The following is a 17,570-nucleotide window of genomic DNA, read 5'->3' as shown; positions in this document are numbered from 1 at the left end:
CCATAATCATGAGTGCAGTTGCATTATTAAACATCTCCGTCTGTCATATACACAAGGAGAGTTCAAAGGGCTGAAGGAGAGCACTAGCCAACAATAATAAGTAGCAGAGTGACTCAGAGAGGTCTCTTAAGATGGAGGTAGCTTCTAACTTGAAGGTTTGTGGCACTTGAGAATGACTATATCTTGACATTTGCCTTGCTGTAAGATGATTTGATTGAAACTAATTTCAGTATATTGGTGGTTGCTGCAGTGTAAGAATGGGCCAAAGTATGAGGTGATTTGTATGGAAGGAATTATAGAATGGTCAGGGTCAGAGGGAACCTCTGGAGATGATCTAGTCCCACGCCTCTGCTAAAGCAGATTCACCTGTAGCAGGTTGCACAAGAATGTGTCCAGACAGGGTTTGAATACCTCTGAGGAACAAGAATCTACAGCCTCCCTGGGCAGCCTGTTCCTGTGTTGTCACTCTCACAGTAAAGAAGTTTTTCCTCATGTTCAGGTGGAACTTCCTCTGTTCCATTTTGTGCCCTTTGCCTCTTGTCCTGTTACTGGGCACCAGTGAAAAGTGTCTGGCCCCGTCCTGTTGAAACCCATTCTTTAGATATTTATAAGCATTGATGAGATCCCCTCTCTGTCTTCTCTTATCCAGGCTGAACAGACTGAACTCACTCAGCCTCTCCTTGTAAGAAAGATGCTCCAGTCCCCTAATCATCCCCATAGCCCTCTGCTGGACTCTCTCCAGTAGTTCCTTTTTTTGGATGGGGGCTGGGGAGCTCAGAACTGGACATAATACTCCAGATATGATCCCACTAGAGCAGAGAGGGAGGGTATCCTCCCTTGACCTTCTAGCTGCACTCATCTTAATGCACCCCAGGATATTATTGACCACCATAGCCATGAGGATGTGTTGCTGGTTCATGGTTAACTTGTCTACCGGGACTCCCAGAACTGCTTTCCAGCTGGTCAACCACCAGCGCAGGGGGTTATTTCTCCTTAGGAGCAGGACTCCTTTGTTGAAATTCATTGGGTTCTTCTCTGCCTGGCTTTTCAACCTGTCCAGGTCTTGCTGAATGGCAGCACAGCCTCCTGGGGTAGCAGCCACTCTTCCCAGCTGAACTGCCTCTGACAAACACAGGAGCAATAATAAATGTTCAAAGGACACATGCACAACAGCCTGTCTATAGCACACAAGGTCATTCCCACTGCATTCCTGTTGCTGCAGCAATTAGAAATGAGAAGTCTGACTGGTCGGGGCTTGCTGAAGCTCCCCCAGCTCTGCTTGCTTTACTTTCCTTGGTGTCATCTGGCTCCAGTCCAGCCTCAGTCCTTGAACAAGAGGGAAGACTATTTCAGTTTTGCTTATGTGTCTGAGCAGCCTTTGGGCTGGCTGCTTATGGGAGCATCAGCAAACCTTCTCCTTGGGCACCTGGCACTTTTCTGTGTTGATTGACATGCCTCCCTTGAAGCTGGCTTGAAAAGTGTTTGCACTGGAAACAAGTGGAGCAAATTCTAATTTGTCTGGAATGGGCCCTCCTGTTAAATGTTAAACTGACCTTTTCAAGAGAAATTTACTTGATAGTTCTAAGTGAAGCCCTGCTTTAAGCTAAACCTGTCACTACAACGTGATTAAATTCACTTAAATGTACATCAGTTGCACATATTATTAATGGAAATTGAGATCAGCCTAAATGGTAACCATAAATTTTAAAACAGGGGGAAGAGGATGAAGACAGAAAAAGCCTAGACATGATGTGAAGGTTAAGGTGCCTTATTCACCCAAAGATTAGATAGGCTGAGCAGGGAACTTTATTCTGAAGCAGCAAAAAAAAAAAAAAATCACTGATTACTTGTGTATTTACAGTGCTCCGATTCTAATTGAATGGGGATTTGCTGCAGTTTTGGCAGGGGTCTGTTCTGTGGAGTCCTAGAAGAACTGGTCACAGTTGGCTGGTCTTATTTCACCTGCTACTGGACCTGGACTGTTGCTTAAGAAACAAATTATCAGATTTCTGGCAGCCTGTTTGATAGGTGGTGGAGGCGTCTGTGAGGGTGTGTGTAGATAGTGCTCAAAGTGGGTTTCTGGGCGTAGCTGTGATACAGGAATATCTATTTCCCTAGTTGAACCGCACATTTAAAATCTTGCACCCATTCTTGCTTCCTTCCCTTCCCCACCATCCAGCCATGAGAGTTCCATTTCTTTGTTACTTAAATTGTCTGTTCTAATTGGGTCCTAATAAATCAAAACTAAATGGAAGGCCTTCTACTTACAGGCATTTATCAGTGACTTTCTATCAAGCAGAAGGACAGGACTTGGCAAGCATCTCCCAGACAGATGTCCAGGGACTTATGAAGGTTCTTTTTGAGGGTGTTATCTTTATGTAGCTGTGTGACCTTTGTGATTCAAAGTTCAGATTTGAAGCTTTTGTAATTAATAACTCTTGTTCTACCAGACTTGGCTTCCACACAGGTGAAACTAGCATGGCTTTTTCCAGTTGTTTTGGGATGTAGAGTACTTCTGCTTCTATGTTGCATGAAGTAATAATCCATAAATACAGCCAGATAAGCTCTTTGGGTTAGGAGCTAAGTTTGCTGCATTACCTACATGATGGAAGGAAATGCTAATATGTTGTCTGTCCAACATACAACAGATTATTTCCTTTTCTACTAATGCTGGGGGTTATGCAGCTTTTGTTGTCGTGTATGAGATCTGGGGGCCAGTGAAAAAACAAATTTGCTGACTTTCTAAGCATATTGGAAGACACATCTTATTTAAGGAAATTAGTAGTGGCTGAGGGTGGTAAGTCTATTATAACAAGGCAGAAGGACTTCTCAGTACTTGGCCAAGTTCCTCTTGGTAGCATTATTTTAATGACTGGATTGTGTAATTAACGTCTTTATGCACCACAGCTTTGGAGAGACCTTTCTTATAATTTTAATTCCAAATAAATTACAAGCAGATGGCTTAGGAAGGGAAAAAGAATCTTCTGGTCAAATTTAGATTTATTTATTTTTTTTTAAAGGCACTTGAATATAAATTATGAGTAATGGATGAATGTGACCTATCAGTAAGGATTTTACCATCAAGAAATCTTTTCAAGATATTTCAATTTGCAGTCTATTTTTTCGCAAACAGAAGATATAATTAATACAAGTGATTTTTGTAATGCAGGGCAAAATAATAACTTGGTCTTGCGCAGTAAGTTTCTGATATGGAATTTACAGCCTAGCTTTAACTTTGTTTTATCATTTACCAGTAACGTAAAAGCAAGATCCCATCTTGTCTGTAGCTGGCTGTGACTTAAAGATGACTTTCAAAATCAAAGAACCAAAAGAACTGGGCTGATTTCAAGACTATTAGCCTGCAATTCCTCTACCCATAAATGCCAGTGTATCAGTTTGCTAACAGACTCCTTGAATTCTTTGCCTTGACCATGTCTTAGTCTATTCTTAATACATACCACATGCTCCTGATCATTTTTTTCTGCCGAGTGACTGGGAGCATGCATTCTCCTCAGGCCTCTGAAATGGTATTAATCTTCTGCTCTGTACTTTGATTTCATTTCCTGTAAAAATCCATCTTCTGCTACTGGAGTTGACCTAAGGTTAGATGTCAAGGGAACAAATTACTGTCACTTGCTTGATACCCCAAGAGTAGCTATAAATAGCAAACTTTATAACCCCACTGATCCTTGAGATACATAGTGATAAATATGCTCCTACCAACCGGGAGGAAAAAATAAAGCTTCGTGGCACTGGGTGATGTATATTATTTGAAACTGACATAAATGGTACAGCCGCATCGTTCAAATAGCTATAAAAGAAAAGAAAAAATAACTATCATTGTATTTGCCTGCTTTAAATCATTAATTAGTGTTTCTTGGGTACAGCAATTGAAGTAATCCACTATCACAGCTTTTAAATCCAGCAACAATTAATTCCTTCTCGGGTAATGGGGTAGAGTAACAGTCTAGCTAACAGTGTATCCTGTTCACTACGAGGACTCAGAACTAATTTAAACCTTTTCAGTAGAACACATTTCTGCTGGGGGAAACGGCATTAGTCAGATGAATCTTTTGCAATATTTTAGAAATGAAATCTTGACAGATGTTGGAAGGATTTGAAACTGAAACGGCGTTTCATTTTGATTTTCTCCTTGTTTCATTTGAGCTTTTTTTTTCATGTGGAGTGACAGACTGTTTTATAAAATATTCAGTTGAATGAATAATGGTAACACTGGTACTAGTGGGATGAAACACTCTGAGATGTGTTTGGATTTTTTTTATCTTAATATTTTTCCCCCTGTACTCTTTTCTATCCAGATTTTGGGAATCGTGATAGTTTAAAACAAAGAAAAAAAAATTGTTAGCGTTACCTAAGGGATGGGAATTCCATCTTCCAAATAACTTCAATATACATTAATGCACGAGCATGTTTTCAGCTGGTTTTAAAATGCTACTGGTCCTTGGGAGTTACTCCATTATAACAACTAAGGGGCTTGGACAGTGATTTTGAAAATAATGTCTTGGGCTGTCTGGATCTTTTAAGCTTTCTAGCAGTTGATTTGCACTGGCAGGGTAGAACGAAGATTGCATATTGTGTTGCAAATGCTTGGATGGTGCTAGCTTGAAAGCCTCTTCTGCAGGGTGTGTAATAAAGGCAAGATTAGGCCTGCAACGTTCTTGTGACGTGATAAATCTCTGTCTTGCTCTCAACTGGAGATGGGCTAAAGCAGTTTTCTGGGTGTATAACATAGGGATGGATGCTAATATTGCTCTGCTGAGCTAGTATCTCAAATGTTGTAACTAGGCTCAGCCTGCTGTGAGGGGTTTTTTTTTGCCTGGTAACACCCACCTTTTCAAGAAAACTGCAATGACCTTAGTGTTATGATGGGGTGGGGAGTGTAGGACGTGTGTGTGGTTGTCTCATCTCACTGATTAATGGAAAAGCTTCCTGTTGCTCTGCCCTCAAGCTAGAAAATCCATTAACCACCACTTGGGGTGCCTGAAATTTATTCTGGCCATTACCATCAATTAAAAAGATAATAGTGTGATGATTACTGGGCTACAGTCCTAGCTATTTCTGTGATTTACACCAGGCTACAGTGGAAGTGGGAAGATGTAACACTTAAAGAACCACTTTATAAGCAAGAATTTGTAATTAATGGTGTGGTGATGTCAGTATGCCCCATGTAAACATATGACAAGGAAAAATCATTAGTCATTCTGAATTCTTCTAATTTAAAGGGCGTCCTTTAAATGTAAGGAGGAACAACTTTAATATCCATCATAACTAAGCTGAGATATTTTTCTTGATGACCTCAAGCCTCGAGTCAGACTGTGCCTGCAGGAATGGCTTCATTCTGAGTTTCAGTGCTGGCTGGTAGGGGATATGCTGATGAAGGAAGGGTGGAAATTTGCATCCTAGCCTGCTTGTTTGTTTTGACAAATGAGTCAGGTGAATAAAGAGGTCTTCCAGACTGGTACCTTCTCAAAGGTAGCAAGGAACAAGCCTGTTGCCTGTAAACTCTCAATCCTTTCTTCAGGAACTGATCCTTCTTTGAAAATAACACTATGGTGGTAAATGGAGAAAATATTGAAAAGCAGTACTATGGACTGAGACAGGGAAGGGGGGAATACTTAGAGTGTGCATACAGTCAGGTGCACAAGTGTAAATAACGTAACAGCTTTAAGTATATACTAATGAGTTCCCAAAAATTAATGGTCCTGTTGGAGCTACTGATCCTTCCCACAGGCATCCAGGAGCCACAACACAAGACGGCTCATAGAAAGAACAGGAGATTGCACTAGTGTTTCAACCAAAGCACCACTAGTGCTATCCTCTTGTGTCTTTCCCTGAGAGTGTCAAGTGGAGGTCTTGCTTTGATGCCTCTCCCTTTGTTTTTTCCTGGCTCTCACCTAGCACTGGATTAGTGTAGTTAAAGTGGTTATGATTGCTACCCAGTTCAGTAAGATAGGAGGATCTGAAGAGATTTTATGGATACATGTGTCACCAGGGCTGAAGCAGATAAATATATACGCATTCATGTGTTGAGTTTACCTCATTTTACTTTTGATTCATTACTATACTTTTGATGATCTACACTGCATGCTATCTCTTCCCTAGGTTTTAATTTACAGTGAATATACTAGGTATCTTCTAGAAGAAGCTGGGTGAGCAACACAGACTAGTTTGCTCTAAGGGCTGTTTGCCATAAACGATACAGATGTGATTGATCTCTGCACAGAAAACTATTCTTCAGCAGAATAGATGTGAACTAGACTTTAGCAGTTCACAGAGGTACAAGGTGTGCATCATAGCAAGGACAGAGTGGATCAATCCAGGTGGATCATTCTGGTTTCAGGACAAGATTGACTAAATCTGCTCAGCACAATTCTTCCAGCACATGGACAGGACTTATAGGACCTGATGCTAAGCTTGGACAATTGGAGAGACTTCTAAGCCTTTGCCATCTTGCCAGCCTTATGGGCATTCGTGTGGTACCCAGACTAGTAGAAGAATTCTTCTCTTCCTTGTCCTTACATTCAATAGTCATAAGTCCTGCTGTTGCTTAACTCTGTGCATTAAGGTGTTAGTAGGTTTACACTCTTGTCTCGTTCAGCTGGGGACACTTGCATGTTTTGATAGGAATGGTTGGACTCGATGATCCGGTGGGTCTCTTCCAACCTGGTTATTCTATGATTCTATGTTCATCATAATTGATTATTTCCCTTTACTTCTCTCTTGACATAGATAAGACTAAGAAATACCCTTATCCTGATTACTTGGCTTTCCTTTATCCTATATGACCTGTCTTCTGTCCTGCTGGAAAGTTCCCACTACTATCAAGGAACAAAGCAAGAAAATACTGGAGAGGGCTAATGGAGGGCTACAAAGATGATTAGGAGACTGGAGCATCTCTCTTATAAGGAAAGGCTGAAAGGCCTTTCTTCAACTATTATTTTAAGTGGAAATAAGCAACTCATCTGGGTCACCTACAGATAACATTATCTGTCCCTCCCACCCTAATATTTCCTTTCTTTCTGATTTGGGTAAGATTTTGAATAATTATTCAGTGCAATATTTGAACTCTGCATTGGATGATAAAATATGAGCTGCTTCTACTGCTTGTCACATCTTTAATTTATTTATAGTAATAATCAGCTGAGTTATATTAAGCCAAAAATTGCAAGAAATTTGAGTGTGAATATTTCTGTTAATTTAGATTACTCCAAATAAAAGCTGATTAAAAGAGAGAAGAAGAAAATTGAATTACTTTAACTGATTATGCAGAGAAATGTCAACTTCATAGTGTCCTATTGTTTCTTCATAATTTTTTTTTCACCCCTCTTGTCCCCCAAGCCTTTTTGATGGTTTCTGTAGGTGGGAAACCATTTTGTGATGAGAAAATTCTTTTCATAAGGGAAAAATGCATGTTTCTGTTAACTCATATAAAAATTCATAAATTCGTTTCTAGTAAAAGCTGCACTTGCAAGTCAAATGAAGCAAGACACTTTCAAAAATGGGACTTAAATCTGTTTTAAAATGCACATTTAAACTGTATTTAATTTTCTGTTTCTTCCTTTCGACATTGATATTAAGGCGCTTTCACATCCTGATTAACATACACAAAACCCCAGAAAACTTATGCTGTCAGGATGGAATGGGAAGTTGGTGGAGCCTGAGGGGCCTTACGTTTGGCTCTGTCACAAACTTCCTTCAAATGCAGGATAAGTTTTCTAGTCTTTCCCACTGCATCCTTCACCTCAGCAGTGGGAACAGTAATACTTGCCAGCCTGTTGAGGGTCTCCTGAGAACAAAAAGTCATCAGAAATGCATTCACTTAGGGAGTGAGATATGTGGGTCCCTTGAGTTTTGAAATCTCTTCTTTACCTTGACCCTGGAGACATCTTCAAAAGTTAATTCCAACTTGCCATTTGAAGTGTTTCAACACCATGACACGTGCCGTGCCGTTACAGAGATGCAAAGAAATGCTAAGCAATTCTTTGGCTTGTCACTGCTGTCAGACCACTTACTACTGCCCTCCTGAGCCAAGCTCTTAGGAAGGCAAAAAAAACCTCTCTCAACTAGCTTCACTTTAGCTTAATCCCTGCTTAAAGCAAATAAGCTATAGCTAAAAATCAGCCAAGACGTTTTAATGAAGTGAGGAAGAGGAGGCGAGGAAAGGCATAAAGACATTTTATGTCTGGTCCCAAGCTGCAGAGACTTGTGTCAGGGACATGACTCATTTCAGTCTTGAAAAGCCTGGGTTGCTCAGTGGGATACAGGAATTTGAAATGAAAAATCCCATGCCCTGCCTTAAGAAGTACAAAGGAAAAAATCCTTGGACTTTCTGATATGATAACCTGTGTTCTGGTGGTGTACTAATAGCCATTCAGAGGGTGACATCAGGAGAGAAACTTGTGAGGACAAAGTCTGACTCTCTGCTGCGTGAAAACTGTGTCTAAGGACACAGGATTCACTGTGTATATGAAATTCGACACTGGAACCAAGACTGGGGAGAGACAAAGAGGTGGTTATAGAACACATTCTAACCTGTCACAGTGAGACAAAGCTCAACTCAATCGCTACTTGGTATGAGTGTACATGTTCAAATGCAGATGTTTTCTTACACTACGTTGGAAAATTTTGACATGTGCCAGCCTACAACACTTTGTGAAGCAGTTTTTAGCTAATAACATCACTGTGCTTGAGCACCCATCCTATTCGCCAGACCTGGCTTTCTGTGATTTCTGCCTCTTCCCAAAGATCAAGGTAGTACTCAAAAGAACCCATTTTTTTTTTTTTCTTAGTAGGTGATGTGAAAGAAAAAATGATGGAGATCCTAAACAACCTTTCAGAAAAATGATCTATGCAATTGCTTTGAGTGTTGGCAGCATTGTATGCAGCTGTGTGTCAACTTAGAAAGGAACTATTTTGAAGATGATCATAGCTGATTTTCTTAATTTATTAAAAAGTTAGCAGCACAATCTCGGGGGGGTGGGTTGTGTCAGATTTCTTATACCTTCCAATTACACTTCAATATGAAAATATAATACTCCTTTCAAAATGTGTCAGTCTCTATGAGCCAAGCAAACAGTTCCCATTGGAACTGGGCACAGCCTCGGGGAGTTACTTATACAATGAGACAGAAAGACAGCTAGGGGTGAGAAGCATCCAGGTGAAGCAAGGTAATTTGTAAACCAAGAGTAACTTTCTATGAAAATAAAAAAATGGGATAAAAGCCCCCAGTTCCTCCCTGAGAGAGAAGCTGAGATTAGGTATTATTACTTTCTGGAAAAAAATACCAGGGTTATGCTTGAAGGAGTTAAATCAAAACAGACATCAGACCAAAAGTGACCATCTATCAATGGCTTGTGAAAGGCTTGATAGGAAGAACATCTGAACTTAAGTGGTTAGCTGTTGAAGATGACTTTGATATTTTTAGCTTTTGTGAAACGTGGTATGGCAAAAATCAATGGGAAACTTTAGTACTTGGCTATAAAACCATAAAGGAAAGAGTTATTCAATATAAATGATGAGCCTAGAAAGATCACCAAAAAGAAACAACGCAAAAGTCAACAACTCTACGGCAGAATTTATGAACAGGCTTAAAACATTGCAGACAGGAACGCTCCAGCATTACCAGCTCCAGTATTTTTCGCATGCGTATTTGAATATGACTTTTAACATGTTAATTATAACTTTATTCAAGAACATGTTCAGTGAAAGCCTTTTGTAAATGCAACCTGTGACTCCGGAGTTCTGCCTTCTGTGATCTGAAAGCCTTCTATCAAAAAATCTGCTCATGTGGAGATTAATGCAATAGCACCTGGCAGATCTGATGCTTAACTGGCCAGTCCCTTTGGAGGCAAACCAGGTGGCAAACGTAGTTATGCAGAAGGTTGGAACAGATGATCTAATTGTCATCCTGTTTCCTACTTAAATTGCCTGAGTCCTGCCAGTGTGAATTCAAGTGCAGAAGGAGAAACAGTCTAGAGCTCATCTTTTTGCACTGCTACTGGCCATGACAGGCTGCCTTGCTCTGCTGCTCCCTAACTATGTTATGGATAACCGGTGGGGAAAAAAAAAAAAAAAAAATTAGTTATTGGTGCCAATTAAAGTGATTGCTTCTTGGTGTATGTTATAGCAAGAAACTTCCTCTGTTAGTGTATGACACCTATGGGAAGGAAGCTGCACTCTAATAGACAAGAGATATGGTGTTACACATCTTAAAGTTTCTGTATGATGTTATTCTTTTTTCTAGTTGCATAAGAAACCTTGACCAAACAATAAAATGTTTGGTTCTTTAAGTCTTCAGCTGCTTATGTAAAATAAGTACAGACAGCCTTAAATTTGTAACAAAGGAGAGTAAACAGCAGCTTACTAAGGAATTTATTTAGTCTATATATTCAAACTGACAGTCCTCTGAATTTCCATAGGGTTCATGTTACCAGTTGATTCAGGCTGCCTATTATAATTGTGAAATATCGGTAGGAATGGATTGAGATATATTCATGACAGTAGGTGGACTAATGGAATTCAGTGACTTTATTTAAAATGCGGAGGAGTTTATTATAATACTGTAATAGAAATGTCATTTACCTTGATGGGAAGAGAGGGAAAAGCCCTGTCAATGAATAATAATGAAGTTATTTAAATGTCAACTTTCTTATAAATAGTTTGCAAAATACAAATTATTCTACATATTTCTAGTTTTGTTTTTATTTATTACTCAGAGAAGTCAGAGCTTCAGTCCTGCAGTTTTGTTATTTTTTATACTGTCAAATGAGCTAGCAATAATTAAAATGTTTATCTTCTCGGATGCCTGCAGAAATCATTCTGATTTACTGAAAAAGTAGTGAGTCTGATTCTAAACAGCTACTAGTAAAATTTAGGATAGATTTAATGGAAGCCATTACGACTGGAGTAGTGGGACACGTGTGAAGTTCAGAATTGAGTCTAAATAGTCTATTTCTGAATATTATTATTTTACTAAGTGTCATCTGCATTTTAATAACATCCACAATGTCGTAGCACACACCTATTTTTTATCCATCTGCAGTCATTTTTGACCCAGGCTATAGCTGTACTGAGCTGAAATGAAACAGTTTACACAGGGTTTTAAATTAATTTGATAAAACACGTATAAACACTGCCTCTCCCCTCAGACAGTTTGAGAAACCGTTGCAACATGTGTGTCCACACAAGGGCTAACAAAATTGGGCTTAGTGTTCACTGAGTTATGTATAGTTATTTCAGCAACTGTGGCTTTTCAGCAGATAGTTCAAAAGTTAGAGTTTCATTTTTATGTCTTCAGCTGTACAGGTCCTGGACTTAGTCTTTTCTGATGATTTATCTAGGGATTTGCTTGCTCTGCTCATGTTATACAGATGTGCTAGACCCGCATTCTCTCCGTAGAGCTTCAGAGAAGCAGCCTACCACACAAAGCATGGGAGACGTTGGGTGATAAATATCCATCCCCCTTCAGATAACTGGGATTGAATTTGTTGATCCTACAGTGTCATTACTGGTTACACCCTGCTGAGGTGCATCTGTCTTTTGTAACACTTCCAGGTTAGGCTGTTTTCCTGGATTGCCAAATAGCTGATGTGTTTTCATGGGTTAGGAGTCTCATGCTGCCTTATACACCCATTTAATAAGATAAATTAAGAGTTCGTTATCCAGGCTGCTAATCAATGCTTGCTTGTATACGAATACTTGCAGTAGGAATAAGATGAATGCAGGTTGGTGATGCTACAGGGTTAGATTCCTAAGAGAGGCTTCATGTGTACACAGTGTTTCATTTGATAAAATTATTTTGTTCCAATGCTTTGTGTGTATATCTGTCATCATTTCTTTGTATTGAAACACTTCTAAATGACTTTCTACTGTTGTATAACACTTAGCTTCCTGTTAAAATTAAGAGTAATTGTAAAATGGTGCAAGGGAAACTACAACTTGTAACTGGTCAGGTAGAAGGACGGGCTATTGCTAGTTTAGAAAATAATAATGTGAGTAAGATCCTATAGTAGCTCCATTGATTGCTTGTATATTTGTTCATCCGTAAAACCTGATGTTTTTCTATGCTCCCTAATCTTTCAGTTGCTTTTATAGGTGGTGACAGAAGCACGCGATGCCATCTATATATAACGTTACCTGTAAATAAAACTGTGAATGCAAAATAATTGCCTAGAGATTTGAAGTAAGAAATGGCTGGCAATTCTAAGAGTGCCATTTGCAATAGACCTTCAACATCTGTTTGCTGTATTTTGACAGGGGTAGTAGCTGCTTTTGTTTAACAATTTCAAAGCAACTTTTATGTGTCAGATTTTCTTCGCTTCTATTCCCTTTTGAAGGGTCCCATTTTGAAATCACTGTCACTGGTGTGAATAAGAGTTGCAGTACTTCATTAATATATTTTTTTCCTAAATAAGCATGTCAGACTTAGTCCTTTACTTGTCTTTGTCAGCCTGAACTTCCCAATGTGGACGTTTTGAGTTTTAGGCAGACTGCAAAAGAAATACGCTCTATGGTCATAGACCATAGATCAATTGGTATATGACCAGGAGAAATATGTGCAAATGTTTTGATAAAGATTCTGAATAGAAAGACTCAGCTTTAGTGCAAATCTATATTTTAGTGCAGTTCATCTTAATGGGTAAAATCTCAAGCTGCTGCCTTCTCATTTTATTCATGTACTGATTGCAAAATGGGAAATCCTAAAAGGCGTGGTATGATTGTGGGTGTGGAACCTGATCTGGAAATTCAACACCCTTAACATCCCAACAAAAAAACCCCACAACCAACAAACAAGGAAATTGTAATCACTGAGTGTCTTAAATAGCTTTGTAAACTTAGCCATTGTTTCCCTGACAAGAGAGAACTTGAAAATACAGGTTTCTAGGGATTATTTTAGAACGACTGCTTTTGGAGTGATTAGCAGCAGTGAAAATTCATGTTACTGGTTGCAAGTCAAGTTCTGCATGGACCCATTTGTACATTTTAAAGACAAGATACAGATTTGTTATCTGAAATAATATGTTATACTTTTAAATGTCTCTATTACCCAGATATATGTTGCTTTTCTGCACTTTGCAGATACAAACTGTACTGGTTTGGGCTGATTACCTAAATTCCCTAATATTAGGACATAATTCAGGCAAGCACGAGCTGCATAGTGAACAGAACCTCTGCTGGTAATTGATCTTGGTTCCAGTCAGAGGTTAAGAGGAGATGTTAAAGGAACTATGCACAGTTTTGTTCCCTTGTTTGGTCTACTGCAAGGCATGTGGTTGGTATCTCTGTGGGCAACTGTCATAACAGGAATATGCAATTTTCTCTACAGAATGGTGGCTCTTAAAGCAATAACAACAGCATGTGTCCATACTCTTTGCTAGTCCATGTGAAAAAAGCCCATATATATTTTATGTGTTATATATCCATGTTGTTAGGTTTTCAAAAGGACATCAGTGTTTTCACAGAAAACTGAACTCCAATTTCACTGAACCATCAGCTGGAGCAGCTACTTTGGAATATGCTGAGAAAAGACTCTTCTCTTAAGAAAATTAGTCTGAGCTTTGAGTATACAGTGAATTGATAACTCTAATCTCTTGCTGTCTGCTATTTATGGTTTAGTGATTGATAGGAATGGTTGGACTCGAGGATCCAATGGGTCTTTTCCAACCTGGTGATTCTATGATTCTATTTGGCATTTCTGACAATCGTTGCCGTCTTCTATATGTTGAATTTAGCATTTCTTATTGTATGTGTTTATTTTAAAATGCTTTGGGAAGATGCTAGTTTAATTTTTCCTAATCCAATTTAAATGCAAATTATAAGCACTCACATGATACTGTGTGTATATAATTAAGTATCATTATATACTACATGAATCATTCAAAAAGCTCTAGAGAGCCATTATGCTATGTAAAGCATGACTTATATTGAAAAGCTGCCAAGTGACTTGTGGTTTTGTGATTAAGTGTTTGTACTTATGAAATCTCTCTTTGAATTGTAGGTCAACAGATTATGGGACAACATATGAGAAACTTAATGATAAAGTTGGCCTGAAGACTATTTTGAGCTATTTGTATGTTTGTCCAACAAACAAACGTAAGGTAGGTGATAATGTGGTTGGCTCATCTTGACTTTATGATGCAATTTTGTCCTGGCGTTCTCTCCCAGTTTCCTAAATATCAGTTACTATTTAAATGGCCAGAAACTCTCTTTTTCTGTTTGCCTCCTCTTGAAAAGATATGTAGATTTACTGAAGTATAAGGCAGCTAGTACCACCTCTACTACCTACTAGTGTTCTTTAGGGAATATGCGTTTGCAAATGATGGCTCATAAATGGATAGACACAATAAATATTTTGCATTTAATTATTTGTTTACCCTCTCGATAGTGATAATTTTATTGTCTGAAAGTGAGAGAGACGTGATAGAGTAGACTTAATCCCGCCCTCTGCTCCCCGACATAAGCCTGTGAATAATGTCTTGTTCATAACCAAGGAGTCTTTGACTGATGTTCATGGGCTTTCTTCTGCCTTCTGGTAAAACAGTATTTGCAAACACTGGAAGATGACACTACAATGGACTTTTGGGGATCATTTCCTTGCTTACAGGCAGCTACCTCATGTGATCCTAACCAGAGAGCTATCTAGTGCCCTTTTAATGGGTTTCTGATTAATGGATTGTAGCTGTGGAATTCCAGTCCTTGCCCGTTCTGATGAATTTAGGTTTTGCTGGAAGATCTTCAGACATATAACATGTTGACTACTTTTGTATGACACCTGATTGAGTCCTTATACCTACTTACATTGATATGATTACACGAGACTAAAACCGAAGTGTAGAAATGGAGGGATTAATTATATTAATTAAAACAAATAAGAAAAAGTGTGGGTTAAAGTGGCCTGATGAATATCAGGACTTGGAATTATTTGGTCTCAAGTTTGTGGAGAGATGTCATCTCCTTGCAGCTGAAGCCTGTAGAAGAAATGAAGCTTTTCACCAGAAGCTAAAGAATAAAATAGTCAGATCCCTCAAATGTCCTTCAGGTTTGAAAGGTTTGTCTCCTGGCACAGGAACTGTAGTGTGGAGGGTATATAGATAATCATGCCTGATGTTTGTTGGAGTGTAATAATGCTGTTCTCTAAAACTAAGAACGGTTTTAGCTGGACAAAATCTGCAGGATGCCTTAGCTATTGTGGTGCAGAGAAACCTAAGAAGAAACTAAGGGGTTTGCAAACATCTTAAGCCAACTTAAGTACAGACTTGCTCTAAAAAAATCCTTCACCACTTCTGGCTGCACCTTCCCACTCCCTCCCTCGCGCTGCCACCCTTGTTTGTGTAGCCATCTGGTGAGCTGGATCAAGGACTAATCTGCCTGAAAACTAATCCCTTTCCAGCTCAAAAAACAAATAGATGAAAGGAAAAAGTGTTCAGGTGGAAGAGTTGAGCTGCCTTTTCTGGCAGAAGACTGCACTAAAGTTGGCCTCTAATCAATATCGGCCAGTGCCAGAGGAAAGCTGCAACACCTGAGATGAAAGGGCTGATGGAAAGGTCTAAGATTGAATTTTACAAAACTTATTTCAGCGGGAGCAGAATTAGGCCTGCAGGGACAACTTTAAGCTCTGCTTATGCTGCCTGTTTCTGTAGAACATCAGGCCATTCCTCCAATAGATGTTAATTTTAACCATCTAGCTAGTCCCCCATGATAAAGAGGATGTTGGGAAGAGAGCGTAGAGCTATATTATGCTTCCACACTAAAAATACTTCTGCAGTAAATGCAAAAATATCAACATTCAGGGTCTTTATCATGCTTGCTGTGGAACAGAAAGCAGAAGGGAACATTTTACCATCCAAACCATTTTCAGCATAAACCTAAGATCCCAAAACCTGATTGCTTCCACTCTGAAATTCTGATAACACTGTAAGAAACTCTGGTTACTGTGAAAGTTGTGTATTATTTCACTAATGGGCCGAGCTGGTAGCTGCAGACATATTTTTAAAATGTAGGACTCAACTGCTCTAAAATCCGTGAATTTTGTAACACACTTATGCTGTGTGATGGGTTTAGACTCCGCTGCATTCAATACTGAACAAACGCTACTCATGTGTTTTCCCTGAATATTTGTTTATGTAGTAAGTGATTGTTCTGACTGCACCTGCAGCCTTCAGTGCTCTTTGTTCCACAAGGCATTTCTTAGCAGAGAAAAAGATTCTTCAGTAGTGGAAAAGAAATGGTGCATTTTTCTCTTAAAGCTATTGGGCAAGGAACCTTGCTGCAACAGTGATTCATGAGTGGGGCCAGCATGTACTTAACTTATTGTACCTGTATTCTTATGAAAAAAATTCCTTTTAGCACACACTTAACTTTTAGGAATAGCCCCATTGAAACAGAATGTTGAACTTTGCTGTCTCAAGATTGATTGCTCCTAATGAAAAAAACAAGTTTATCCTGTAGGTAGTCTCGTCTGTTGCTTGCAAAGCAGAGGAGTTGGAACAATGAACTGTAGAATGCGTGTAATTGGATTTATTCAAATAATTAATAGGTTTACTTGTGGATTTCTGATGATTTCACATTCTGGAAAAGAACAAACATCATGTGTTGAATAAATTGTTTCTTATAATTTATTTGCTATTCTCTGTCTAGAAAAAAAAAAGTATCTGTAAATACACAGGATTTGCAGAGCTTCCTGCAGTTTGTGAATGCCAATTTTTTTTGAAAAGCTTCTGAAATCCAGTTCTTGTCTCTTCCCTGAACAAGATTAAATCCTTTAACCAGGCATTGCATGCAGTGTTGTATTACCAAACTGTGGTTTGGAAATAAAGATGAGAACAAAGTCAACTGTTATTTACAATTCAAACTGATGACCTGTTGCTGTTACTTGATATTTTTCCAGATTACAGTATTTTCTTAAGGAAATAACAGAAAATGGTGAATAACAGCAATATATATTAGCCCTAGCAATGAGAGAGGTGGAAACCTTGTTTTTTGGTATTCTCTCCTTTCACTGAATTACTGTACTACCTCATCATATGACTGATGACAGAGAGAGAAAAAAAATGTCACACATTGATCTTGCCAAACACACAGACCCTGTTTGAATATTTGTCAACAAGTCTCCAGAAGAGAGAATCCCTAATGTGCAATAAATCCCTAGGCTTAGGTATGTCAACGTTGGTTTATTTCTAAGGTGCATAGAGACTTTTATGAGGGGAAATACAATTATTTACATGCTTCTACATGAAGAAGTAGTGTTTGGGAATAATGCATTGGTGGTTTGAAAATTAAAATAGAAATCCAACTTGATTTCTTGAAAATCTGTTTTTGAAAAAGTTGGTCATTCATTTTCCTCTTTATATAAGCCTTTCAGTTAGGTTGCTTTTAAGCACTGCATGGAAAATCATAGAACTATGCAAATAACTGAATGAGTGGTAGTGGGGACTTTACAATTGATTTAACTAGATGTTTTCTTTTGACTGTCTCATAGTTCAGCCCATAGCTGGCAAGAAAACAGTACACAGTCTTTCCCACCCCCTACCTGGTGGTGTGAGGAGGAGAAT

General features: G+C 38.8%; 1 protein-coding gene across 4 annotated transcripts in view; it reads left to right on the top strand.

The window, feature by feature from the left end:
* The window catches only part of LOC138723838 (VPS10 domain-containing receptor SorCS1), a 269,305-nt gene that overhangs the window by 103,507 nt on the left and 148,228 nt on the right, over window positions 1-17,570 (top strand). For all 4 annotated transcript variants that reach the window (XM_069863214.1, XM_069863216.1, XM_069863215.1 and 1 more), the window contains exon 3: window positions 14,018-14,117. In XM_069863214.1, the coding sequence (XP_069719315.1) occupies window positions 14,018-14,117 (100 nt within the window). The remainder of the gene's footprint in view (window positions 1-14,017; window positions 14,118-17,570) is intronic.

Source organism: Phaenicophaeus curvirostris, chromosome 9 (genome assembly GCF_032191515.1).
Source record: "Phaenicophaeus curvirostris isolate KB17595 chromosome 9, BPBGC_Pcur_1.0, whole genome shotgun sequence".
NCBI lineage: Eukaryota > Metazoa > Chordata > Aves > Cuculiformes > Cuculidae > Phaenicophaeus > Phaenicophaeus curvirostris.
Note: the sequence above shows the minus strand (reverse complement) of the source record. Positions and strands in the feature narration are given on the sequence as shown.